The sequence below is a fragment of the Nipponia nippon genome, unplaced genomic scaffold, assembly GCF_047370975.1.
Source record: "Nipponia nippon isolate SJK-2023a ecotype South Korea unplaced genomic scaffold, ASM4737097v1 scaffold_19, whole genome shotgun sequence".
In the NCBI taxonomy this organism is placed as follows: domain Eukaryota; kingdom Metazoa; phylum Chordata; class Aves; order Pelecaniformes; family Threskiornithidae; genus Nipponia; species Nipponia nippon.
The window spans coordinates 6,868,044-6,880,812 of NW_028262335.1; the positions used below are offsets into that span (position 1 = coordinate 6,868,044).

Below are 12,769 nucleotides of genomic sequence, written 5' to 3' on the forward strand. Positions count from 1 at the left end.
ACTGCCCTGGGAGCTGCCTGCCAGAGCTGTTGATCCTAAGTGCTACTGTAGGCTTCTTTTTCAGTCATTGGGTCAAGGAATTTGGAGCCATAATTGACTGGACCTTGACTAGAGCTTTCCAGAAGGCTGCATTTACGCCAGGTTTGGCCCACTGACTTTTGACTCTGGCAAGACTTGTTAACACCTGCCTCTGGTTTTGCCTATGTAAAGTATTAAGGGTATGGCACTTCAGCAGCTGCGGTTAAAAGCCTCTCTGTAAGCAGGGGTTTTACATACTCTTAACCCAAGTAGATCTTTTGAACGGTATTGGTATTTTGGGGCCTGGGTCAGCGCTAACAGAGAGCTTGTTATAGGTAGCTTTGTAGCTGATACAATGCTCTGTCCTGTCAGGGAAGAATTAAGGCTGCAGTTTGACAAGCATTTCTGGCAGCGTTAGTCCTGCCTCATGTTCCTACCTTTCTGCTATCCTTTCCGTTGTGCTGGTACACCTCTTTGTACGGCTGTACTATGAACTGGGTCAGGGAGCTGATCAGAATTAAAAATAGATTGGCAAGACAAGGTAACTGCAAGCTGCACTGTTGTCCCAGCACATCCGAGGAGGTGGATCAGGGTAGGTAGGGGCTGCTTAACTGCCTCAAGAAAATGCTTATCAGCCTTTCCTCAGCTGGACGCAACAGCTGTAAGGTGGTTATATACTACAGACAGGACTGTTAACTCGTGAACTGTTGGTCTTTTAAGCTTCTGTATGACTGAAATTTTGATTCAAGATGCTGCATGCCGAAGATGGCTGATGTGGGAAATAACCTGATGTGAGCAGCACCTTTATGAATGCACACTTGAATTTTAATTGGTTTGCAAGCTACAATTTTGTCCTCCTTGGATGTGCAGAGCTATAAGGAAGCTACAAAAGGGCTTAACCTGAGGATTTAGGGAGTCTCTTTTGTGACTCTAAGGTGAACATCTGGACTTCCTACTCAGTTCCTTACTTGCAGTTGCTTTTTTTTCCCCTCTCTCCACCCAAAGCATTATGTCAAGTTAACAACACAGGCAGGAGGAGTTTGAGATGATGTACAAGTTGAGAAGATGAAAGGCAGGAAGAGCCAAGAAAAGGCAAAACCAAGGTATCGCTCTTAACAGTTCTGTTTCTGATCTTAGTAACACCTTACAGAGCTGGTAAACAGCAGATGTCATGAGCCTAGGACTCTTTCTGAAGTCCTCAAAGCAGACTTGAAACAACTATGTCTTGAGACATTTAAGCTTCCAACACTTTTCTAGATAGGCTCATCACAACAGCTGCTCAAATGCAATATGCCTAAGGTCTCTGTTTAATAAATAAATTCAATTGACCCATTCTGGCAAAGATTACAGCACAAAGCCCTAGTGAAAACTGCTGGCTGTGAATGCTGGAGCACAGAGCTGGATGGGAGCATTTTGTTTGTCTTTTGTTTTCAGCTATCTTGCATAGTGCCCTTATGTGACTTGGAGCTAATCCTCAAAGTGTAGGCTTAATTGCAACATGCCTGTCACTTAATTCACCTTAGCTTTGTATATATATTTTCTTAATTAGTTTATTCCTCCAACAGTCATTTGCGGTGTTGCTGTCTGTATGCATTATACCTCTGTGGACATGTCTTGGCACAAATCTTCAACCACTGTCTGGACAACAGAGACAAAAGCAGAGGGAGCAGAGTGGCAGGCTTAATCTCTGGTGAAGTGTTGCTCTGTTCCACAGGCTCTCTCCTGCTGCCTCAAGCTGACTGAAGCCTTGTTGCTTGCAATTCTAGTCCTAACCTCTATGCGATGAAACCTAATCAAATCGCCCGTGAAGCACTGGTAGTACTAGGAAAGGCAGTGAGGAATCTGCGTTGCTACTCCTGCTTCCATTCCTGAATCTGCAGAAGTGCTGGAGGAAGTGGGCAGGGAGCACAGGAAGGTATTTATTAGGGATTTGATGGAGTTTTGGGGTGCTAGGATCCTCATCAGCACTACTTAGCTTGCCTGGGGTCATATCTCATGGCCAGAACTGAACCTCAGAGATGGTTTGGGGAAAAGTGAAGTTCTAAAGCAGTAGGAGGAGAAACCATCATAGCTGTCGGCTCTTACTTGAGAGTAACCTAGAACGGCAGCGTATGGCCGCTCTGCTGTCTCATGGCCTCACAGTCATTTCTCATGCAGATGTTTTTGGAGTGCTCTGCCAATATTGCTTTTAACAAAGCCACCTCAGTTACACTAGAAGCCTGAGCAATAGCTGCAGCTTTCATAGACTTAATTCCACTGTAAGCTGGGCTTGAAATTGATTGGCTGCCATTTACATGAAGTTCTAGTTCACTCTTGTTTCAATCTGGCTCAGTTTGTCCTGAATTTACCAAACAGAAAAAATAAGATGCAGAAAAGCAGAGGGTGTAACCTCTAGTGCTGGGAAAAATATTGCTGTCTGGCACAGCTAGTAGTCTGCATGCTAGAAATCCATTTTAATCTCTTCTGCAGAAGACAGAGCATTCCCTTTTGTCCTTGTGCTTTTCCATTCCCCATATCTAATCCTTTATGAATATAGCATGGATTAGATGCATTTACACACTTAAAAATTCCCTTCAGGTTTGTTTATAGTAACGCACAGACTTTCTAGTTCTGCGCCCTGTACTTAAACCCATTGATATGCTTTAGATAAAATGTCAAAAAAGTAACCTTTCGCTATTCCAAGCCGTAATCTCTGGGAAATTGTTTTGGCAACACTTCAAGAGAATTCCCACGAGTTCTATGTCCCAGTGTTAATGACAGAGGTGAGCTGCTTGTCATTTCCTTGCCTTTTGTGCTGCTGACATAAATGCCTTTTTTCTCCCTGAACCATGTTTATATTTTAAAAAATTAAAAAAAAAAACCAACATCTGCCTGACCAAGTTATGGGAAGAGTTTAATGTTTCTATAGTGGTCTGACCTGAAGGGCATTGTAAGTGGAGGGTTGGGGGGTGCTTGTGGTGTTGGGTTTTTTTGAGCAGGCTGTTTTCATTATAAATGTGATTGAAAGGATACAGATTAGTTTGGCCAAGTTAAAATACACCGTGGTTCTTGGCTGAAATGAAACATTAGGTCATCTAGGCTGGACTTGTCATCTGTGCTCCATCCCTCTACTCCCCCCCCCCCCTCCCCAATGCTTTGTTTTCAGATTATTTAATAATTGGATTTGAGTTACAAAACATGAATAGTTGCACTGGAGAAAAGGGGTTAAAATTTGTCCATGCAGGAGGCAGAGGTATGAATACAAATGAAGCTCAGTACCATTTTTGTGTGTGTGCAAGCTACTCCCAGAAGGGACAGCTGCTTCTCCCATTTGCTTTCTTGACAGCTAGGGCCTGAGGCTTTCTATAAATAGAAAGTCATTGAGAAAATCAACAGAGCGTGAACTGCGCAGCTTTGCAGGAGTTTCCACAGTGAATTTATGGTCTGTGCAGTGGCAGGGAGGAAGGGAAGACATCCTCTCTGCTCTGTGGAGGCACATAACACACATCCCAGGGAAGCACTTACTCCATTTTAAAACACCAAGTCCTCCTGGCTGGAGGGCTGCATTGACAAAAGGGTGCTGGTTCCTTTTAGCTTTAAGTCCCCAGTCATGTCCTGCAAAAACAAATAAAAATAAAAAGGGGGGGCGGGTTATGGGGACAAATCAGAGAGGATGCTTCAGCCAAACAGAACCTTTCCACCATGCCCCTTTTACAGTGGTGAGAGGAGACAGGTCATGCTGGGATACATGTTGTATAAATATTTGTGGCAGCAGCAGGTTACGGCAGCAGTGCTCTTCTGGTGTTTGTGGGATGTCACTGCCTCGTTGTGTTCAGGACGCCTCCCACTCTGTTGTTGAATACAGAGGACAAGTGCCTTTATGCAAAGTGAATTCTCTATTTGCAGACCTATGTCTCTGCACTCCTTGCCTGCGGCCAGGGTTTACTCCTAACTCGAAGTATGAGCATTAGCCTAACTTGTCACTCCTGCCTTAAGGAAGGATTACAAAGGTTTTGCACAGGGAAAGATCTGTTTTGATGCCTCTTGCAGTAAAAACCAGCGCCTGCCAGCTCTACGGTTACATGTGGTTTGTGCAGTGAGACCTCTTGCGATCTAACCAGTTCCTCAGAAAGGGCTACCAAGCAAGGGCTGCAAAGTAGGCTAGAGGAGGCTGAAAACCAGCTTGGGTAACCTTTTGCTCATTTCTTGAAATAATTATTCCTCCTGCAGTGAGGTAGCAGTAATCTAATAGGCAGGTATAATCTACTGTACTGGGCTGCTCAGTACGGTGATGGCACTGCCTAGTGCAACAGCTTACTCTGGGCTTTGTCTTCTCTCCCATCTACATCATTGGACAGCGGGTGCATAAAATGGTCACACTATCATTTCTTTCTGTGGTGCTTTTGCAGTAAACTTCGTTGCTTGGTATAATTGATGTTTTGCACTGTTAGTGATGTATGGAGCCTGTATGTAATACCTTAGAAGCACGCTTCAGCCTGTCATGAAAGCCAAAGTTTATATTCCTAACTGGGATCTTGGGGAACGCCCTGCAGACGGAAGGGTTGGCACGTGACGATCCATGATGTTGATAGCTCTGTGGAAGGAGAGAGATGTGGACAGAAGTTTGGGGCTATTTGGGGCACGCAGCGTGGATGCGAGAAGCTGGAGGGGGTCCCACCCTGCTTCGTGTCGAGCTCCCTAGCTAGTGTAGCTGTACAAGGAGCCACAGTACTGAGTCGCTTGCACAGGGAGTAACCAGGGAGTAACCAGATTTAGAAATTCTGTAGCTTGGAGTTGTGTTGTTACCTTGGAGATGGGTGCAGCTAACAGCGTAAGCATCCTTCCCTTCCTTGGAGGGTACGGCTGCTTGTGTTGTCATCCGCAAAATGGCCATCAGCGGAGCCCTAGTTGTCCTGCGTGTTGGGACAAAAGTGACAATCCTTTTGCTGCAGCTGAAGAGGAATGGCATGCAGTCCTGTTTCCCCTTAGCTGCCACAGGAAATATTGGGGGCTGTTTGGCAAGGATGTCAGTAGTTTGCAGAAAGGGCTGAAAGGAACTATCATCAAATTTGTACTGCCTATCGAAGTAGCAACAGGATCAAGTGTTAATTTACCAAGCAGAATTGGAGAGACAGGAGTTGGAGTGTGAATGGAGGCGGGAGAAAAGGGAAGGTCCCACGGGCAGTTGAGCATGGGGTGGGAGCTGACACAGCACAGAAGTGATGCAGGGGAGATTCCTAGCAGAACACGAGGAAAGCAAGATTAGCATACATTAGGCATCATTTTACAGGTGCCACATTGCCTGTATTCACCCTAGCACTGATGTCAGTTCTCCCGTGTAAGTGCTTAAAACATTTTCTGTTGTCTTGGATGGAGTCATTCAATCACCATATGCACCTATTACTCTTTACCTTCATACGTGCAGCGCTTTTAAAGCAGGAGAGGAAATTTGAACAAACCAAATGTGACTGCAGCCTAACCATACTGGCTATGTTCAGCATTACGAACCTGTGGCCTTCTCTCTTCCGAATGCAAAGATCTTGGCTCCCAGGAAATCCAGAGGCAGGCAGGCAAAGGTGCTTGTTGGTAGCTCAGAGATGAAGACGTTAGTGTAGCTGTGAATGTTTCTCTGTACTTGGGCAGTTGATGTATTTCAGGCCCTGGTACGGCTGCATCAAGGAAAACCTTTCCGGTGGCGATATGCCAGATTGCTCTGGGTGCCACCACTGACGGAACAAGACTGGATGTTGTGCTAGGTAGTGTGGGGGCAAATGTGCATGGAGAAGAAAACAAGAGAAGGACCAGTGTCAGATCTTCACTGATCCTAGGAACTGCAATCACTAACTTATGTCTCGTCTGCCTTTGCCTCTCCAGGCTGCAGCTTATGCATCAGAGGACGGTGTTCTTACAGAGGCCATGATCGATGCCCGGGTAGCTGATGCTGTGCAGCAACACAAACAGAAGATGGAGTGGCTGAAAACGGAGGGTGCTGAAGCAAGCAAAGGGACTGGCAGAAACCCACTCCTGCCTTTCCCCAAAGGAACACCAGTGTGAGAAGTCTGCAGGCTTCAGACCAGCACGCGTGGGGAAGTGGGCATGGGAGAAAGCTGGGAGGGTCTTTTGGGCAAATGTTTGGTGCAATCATATGTTGAGAGAAATGTGTCCGTTGGTGCAAGGGAGGGGGTACTGCCGCAGTCTGCCTTTGATTTCATGTTTTTAAAGCGCACCAGAAAACAAAATGGTTTAAATAAGGCAGAAGCAACTGTATTAAAGGACCCCCTTGCTGAAATACCATTGACTGTGTTAGTCTTGTGTGGCCTGTCCTGCTCGAGAGGCCCGAACTCCCATTTGACACTGTTCTGGAGTGTCCCAGTGACATGGGCCTGTGGGAACCCAGGGCCTGTCCAAGCCTGCTACTCCCATATATTTAACTTCGTAGGGCTCATGCTCCAGCAGAGGTATTTCTCAGCTTTTTTCCACAGATCGGGCCCATGACACACCTCCGTGCTCACATCTCTGTATGGCATCACTCCTTGCTCTCTTGTTGTCACCCCTTCACAGACTCGGGGTAGACTGTGCGTTACAGGGGTGTATTTGGTGTGGTTCGCAGCTGCACCTGGTTGACTTGGAGTCAACACTTCGGAGAAACTACAGCTGTGCAGTGGGTTGGTTGATAAGCATTGGCACTTCCCTTGTGATGTGGCTACGCGTGCTGGTGCCTGGCTGCTGCCTTTTGTCTTCTCTGTGCTTGGGGCTCCTGGAGGGTGGCTGCAGAGCCGGCCTGCAGCGGTACACTGCATGGGACGAGCAGCTCTGGAGCATGGCTCCTCGGTGCTGAAGTGCTAAGTGTTCCAAGCCTGAGAGCTTTTATGCCCCTCCAGTGCCCCTCTTCTGCCGCATTTCTGGAACAATTGAGAAATGTGCTGTTGTCAAGTCACGAACACAAGCCTGTCTCGATCAGATGACATTTGTTCTGTCTGTCTGCATATAAGAGCCAGGTCAGAAAATCTCTTGGGTTTTTTTCTGAGTTTGAACTGGATTTGAACTCTGCGCTCTGCTCCGAGTCCCCTTCTGTAACTACGCTATGCAAGCACATTTGCCTGACCTAAATCTGTGCCCTTGAGTACCTTGCTGAGATGTTCTCCTCCGACAGGAACTGACAGCGATCTCTGCTGTTGTGTCCGTTTCGCTGGCGGTTGTTCTGAGCTCTGAGAGATGCACCCTGACAAGAGCTTGTGAGCATGGGAGCGGAACAGGGCTGGTCACCAGGGCCCTCGGAACAGGCAGCCTTGGGGGACACCAGGAAGGAGATAGTTCTCGAGGCTGCAAACCTTCACTGTCTTGGGCTGCCATCTTCTCTCAAAATAGTTCCCTGATACTTTTCCCCTGGATGCCAAGGGAGAATTTGAAGAGGCATTTTAGAAGCTGCTCCTTTGTTAAGGACAGGTGTCCCACAGCAGTAGTGTGTGCCCAGACTTGCGTGCCCCGCTAACCCTTACTTGGTGCGAGGTCCATTGCTGTGGGAAGCATGCTGTAGAGGAAAAGGAGGAATCGCTGTATAAACTGGCACTGTATGCTTTATGTTCCGAATGACTGAAATAAATGTGAATGTCACTTTTTTTTTTTTCCTCCCCTTCAGCCTGGGTGTAGTTGTCCTTTAGTCCACTGATTTACTAGAGGATTAGCTATTCTAGGCTTTCCCCTTCGTATTTAGATTTTACTAGAATTATATTTCTGTTAAGCCCCAAGAGATGGAAGGGAGCTGAGCAGAGCCGCTCTCTGCTGAAAAACCCTTGCTAATGAATTATGTGAGGGAGCAGTCTGATATCGTGTGATTAAAATCCCTACTTGTGACATACACCTTCCATACTTTTCCCCTCTTCCATAATCATCTCCATGAAGCACAAAAGGAGCTGGGGGAGGGGAAAGGTACTCTGTCTTGTCCTTATGCTGCCTGACTGCGCTTTTGCTGATACCGGTAGCTGGGAAGAGAATCCTGCTGTAAAGCTGTGTGAAAGGCACAGCAGTTGCTGTCTCAGCTGTTCCATGCGATTCCTCCTTCAGATTGCACCAGGTCCCTACATGGAAGCAGAGGGAGCGCAGTGCTTGTAATGCAGCTGCGGTCCATGCTGCTGGGCTGCGCGGTGGTGATTAATTGCAGGTTCGGGAGAAAATTAGCTGGGAGTAGCCTCTTGCTGCGGCGGGGAAGGCAGCGGGAAGCATAGGCTGACCCAAGGGTTCTCAGCTTTGCCTGAATACAGAAGTACTATTCAGTGCGTTTTTAAGGGCTTTTAATGACTGCTCTTAATGACGGATGCCACTGATCCTTACCTGAGCTTTGCTGCCTGGGCTTCATGTGGATGGAAAGGACTGTCTGTCTTTAGGACAGACACATGGGCGCTTTTGAGAACACGGGGATGCCTTAGCGTTTCTGGTGTGCTTTGAGACGTTGCTGTGCTGTGACTCACGAGCTGGTGCTGCTTGTATCCCAAGGGGCGTGCTTCTTTCCCCTTCTTGGGCAGCCTGGAAGATGATGCTCTCTCGGCTAAATGAAGTCTGTTTTCTTTAGTGTATTTTCCTTTAAAAGGTGGGTGAGGCGTAAGTAGAGACAGTTCTATACTTTATACTAGGAACTTCCTCCTAGGGACAGAGCTCTTTAATATACAGAACTTGTCCTTTGTGTCTCAACCTCCACCCTCAAAAATCCCCAGACAATCAGCCGGTCAGGGCTTTGCACATCTGTGCTCTTCATGCTTTGTGAGCGATGTGTTGCAGGCTCTTGTGCAACCCTGATGCTAGTTGAAATCCCAGGAGTGGAGCGCTTCAGGGCTCACTTGTTTTCCTCTCTCTCTTCACAGTCTCCCCCCGCAGCCCCTACCTGGGCGGTTGTTACAGCATCTGTGTGTCTGAGGTTCGCAGTGAGTCCTCATCCTCCTCTCCGGGAAAGCCTGTGGCTCTGGGCAGAGCAGGCACGTCCCCCAGTCCCCCATTAATGCAACGCCTGAAAGTCCACAATCGCTTCTACCCTTGGCAGCAGCAGGACTGTGTGCGCCCAGCCCAGTAGTATGGGTACATCATTTATCAAACTCTTGCTGAATGATGGGTGTCTTGCTTCCCACCTGTGAAAAGAAAGGGAGGTGGCACCTAGGCTGGGAAAAACTGAGGAGGCAGAGCAGAAAAGTCGGAGATGAGCCTGATTCAAGAGGGCTGAGGAGGCTTGGGGTGCTGCATCTGTCGGGTAAGGCGGGTAAGGAGTGGCAGAGGTGGTGTGGACAACTTGTTTTGCTTGGGCCTGGTCTTCCAACCCAGTTGTTTTCATCTCTTCCCACTGCATTGAAAGAGTGACATGGGCTTCCACGTGTACAAACTGATCCCATTTGTTCTTCCCCGACAGTGTTTTGGGAGCTGGTGGGGTAGGTTCCAGCCAAATAATCCCGTTGTTTGAGTTCAACATCCTTGTGCTCTGGTTACTGGCATGGGGAGCACTGGGAGCACGGGTAGCTGATGCGCTCTGCAGTTCTGCGCCTGCTCACTCCTAGTGCAGCCTGGGACAACTGTAGCTGTCAGGCTTCCAAGTGCTGCTTTTCTCAGTGTGGACACTTCAGTTTTTATTTCCACAGGAAATTAAGTTCTCCATCCGTTCTCTCACACTTGCACGCTGCTCTTCCTTCCTTCACATCGTGTGCCATGGGCTGTTGGACTGATGAAGCACCTCTCAATGCGTCCCAGGCACTATTGCTTTCTAAATCCTGCCTTTGAAAAGAGACTCCTTGTCCCTCTTGCTCTGCATGTTGCTCCTAGCCACCAGCTATGTGATTTCGTGCCCTCCTGCCCGCTGAATAGCCGTGCCATTTGCTGTCGCTGCTGCTGCTCCATGTGGAATGCAACAGGAAAGGAGAAAAAAGGCCACCTGTCATCGTGCGGCTCCTGCCTCATCAAAGATTTAAACGCAGGGCCTCTGTCGGCGCAGCCGGCCTCATCAGGAAGTTTGGTTTGCTGTCAGCTCACAGGATGAATGATGTCCCTGTGGAGGTGGCACCCAGCTGGCTATTTGTTAGCACTCCATGCAGGGATAGAGGATGGCAACCCGAGGCTGAGGTTATCTCCTCTTCGTGACACTGAGTGAGTTATGAGCTAATAGCACTTTATTAAAATAGTATTTTGTATTGGAGAGCAAATCCAAGAGCAGATGGATTAGCAAGCCATCCATCACTCCCCAACTTTGCCACTGCCAGCTGAAACGCCTTCTCTGTGCTTCAACATCGCAGCTGGGAGACAGATTTATAGCATGGTCATCTATCTATTCTCAGTCGCCATCCATTAAAGTATTTACTTTTGAATGTGATGCACTGGGAGGAAAGTTCCATTGTGGAAGCAGGAGGATGTGAGCGCCGCACGCTTTCTCACCAGTGCATGTCCCGTGTTGTGGGACTTAGAGGAGACGGGAGTCTCCCCGGGAATTATTCCTCTGCCAACCCATGTTTGGGTTTGGAATGGAGAAGAAACACTCAGATTCTTTTATAATCCATTGTCTGTGGCTGTTTCCATTTTATTGCAACATCATTATTCTCCCTATATGTTTTGTTCTTTGGGTTTTTTTTTAAAAAAGTGGCAAATCTGATTAATTTGTCCAGCCTCTAATGCAACTCACTGGCCTGCCCCGGGAAGCCTTGCTGCTCCAGGAGGTTCTTTGCTTATGGAAGGCAGCCCGTCTTCTGCAGCCAGGGACAGGGTGCTGTTGGCACTTGGATGTAAGTAATGGGGACCTATTGGAGTGATCCGGACAAAAACATGCCAGAGTTTGCTAATTCCTGTGGGTGGCTTGTCTCTGCGTTCACTGGTGTGCAACCTGCCAGGTCTGCATTTTTCCTGCCAGGGGCTTCTCCTCTCTTGGGCCTTAGGCACGCACAGCCCCTTGGTGCCAGCGCCTAGACACACAAAAGCACCACAAAAGAAACTGAAGCAAACACAGGAGATTGTACATAGCAAACCCATCTGCAGGTGAAGAGCTGGAAGGCAGCGTGGCTGCCACAGGAGCAGGGATTACTAGTCGCCCCTGCGCAAGCAAAGGAGGTGGTGGAGCAGCAAACGGGGGGGTGTGGGCAGGCCGGCGGCCGTGTGCCAGCTCTCGGCAGATAACGCAGATGCGGTCCTGGGGTATCGAGAGGCACCACCACTGTGTAACTGCATCACTTGGAGAGCAAGGAGTTAGGATCCAGTTTGAGGGCTAATTGTAGGTCAGCTATCCCACGAGAATTTCACGGGCCAAAAATGACAATAGAAAAGCCTTTCTGCAGTGGTTACCTCTCCACCCTGCTTCTCTTGCAACCTCCAGGCCGTTCATGATGTGCATCCCTGAGTCAGTGCTTTCGCAGACTCCTGGTGCTCTGCTGGACCTTGTGATTCAGCCAGCATCTCTCCCACAGACATCAACCACTCAGGCACTGGGATAAGGCAAAGTTTGCCTGTCTGAGCTGCAGTAGAAGAGGAACCAAAGAACTTCAGTCAACTGGACACTCACCAGGTGCTACCAGGCTGCTGCACTCATCATCTCCTCCTACCAAGCACCGACAGCAGAGTTTGGGTGCCTGGCGAAGGACAGGTATGGGTCAGATCTTGCTTGGAATGACCTGGGACAGTGTATCCTTGCTGGCTGGTTTTCCTTCTCTTTTCCCCGATTCCTTGAGGTAGCACAGCCTCACCAAATCTTGGTGATACCTTCTGATACATGGCATCTCTTGGAATGAAGCTCTAGCAGCATTACCAGGCCACATGACATTTAGTTTTATAAGATGGGAGTTTATATATTTAGATATATTTAGTTTTATAAGGGGAGCAGCGCGTGGGTAGCTCAGAGAAGCCCCCAGGCGGTCCTCCAGCTCTTGCCCTGTCTGTAACTGTTCTCACCTCAGCAGCAGCCAGATCATCTCTCGCTGTCGCTGGCCATCTTTTACCCCCAGACATAATCTGAGGTGCCAGTGCCCGCAGCTACAACCGGTCCCACGACAACAGCTCTCTGCCTTGCTGCTGGTGGGTTTTTTCTCTCTCTCCTGCCGCTGTGGGTTTTATTCTTCTTGCGGGCGTTTCTTTGCTTGGGTGTTGTTTTTTTTTTTTTTATTGCTGTTCTGCTTTGACGTAGTGTCTCCACCAAGCCTGAGTGAGATGTGCCCAGATTTGCCCAGACTTGTGGAACAACTTGTACATCAGCATCTTTGCGCTTAAGGACTGAAGTATCACTCGGTGTCAGGCTTGCTGTGTGTGTGTGTGCGTGTGCGTGTGCGTGTGGTCCTGCTCCAGGAGAGAAAAGAGCAGAATGAAGAATGTTAAAGGACTGGTTCACGGTGACAGATTTTGGCACTGCCGGAATGGGAAACGAGCACACATCTCCTTGCCTGTGCCAAAGCCCCAGGGTTCCTGCACCCGGCCTTCCTTGCTTGCCCTTGCAGGCACTAGGCAAGAGAGGCCCCCACTCCTCTCTGGAGGTAGCTTGCACCCAGAATTTAGTTTTAACAGTAAAATATTTATCTTCTTTTTAAATCAGTTTTGGACCTTAGAGCTTCCCTGTGTTCCCAGTGAGTGGGAGGCAAGTGGGTTAAATCTGGGACAGTGTCCCATGATCTCACATAACCCGGGGGAAACCGCACAGCCCTTCTTCCTAGATGAAGGCTGGGCAGAGCTTTTTCTCACACCGTTCAGGCCATGTTTGTCCCTCCTCCTCTCTTAAACCCCTGCCCGTAAACTGGTGACCCTAGGGAGCCTCCAGCCTCCGACC

General features: G+C 48.5%; 1 protein-coding gene across 4 annotated transcripts in view; it reads left to right on the forward strand.

The window, feature by feature from the left end:
- LOC104008952 (ATPase family AAA domain containing 3A) overlaps positions 1–12,769 on the forward strand; it is a 38,236-nt gene that overhangs the window by 24,011 nt on the left and 1,456 nt on the right. For 2 of the 4 annotated variants that reach the window (XM_087755489.1, XM_087755487.1), the window contains exons 16-17: positions 5,872–10,748; positions 11,333–11,599. In XM_087755489.1, coding sequence (XP_087611615.1) covers positions 5,872–6,051 — 180 coding nt within the window. In that variant the 3' untranslated portion in view covers positions 6,052–10,748; positions 11,333–11,599. The remainder of the gene's footprint in view (positions 1–5,871; positions 10,749–11,332; positions 11,600–12,769) is intronic. The other 2 variants (XM_087755490.1, XM_087755488.1) reach the window with 2 other exon arrangements.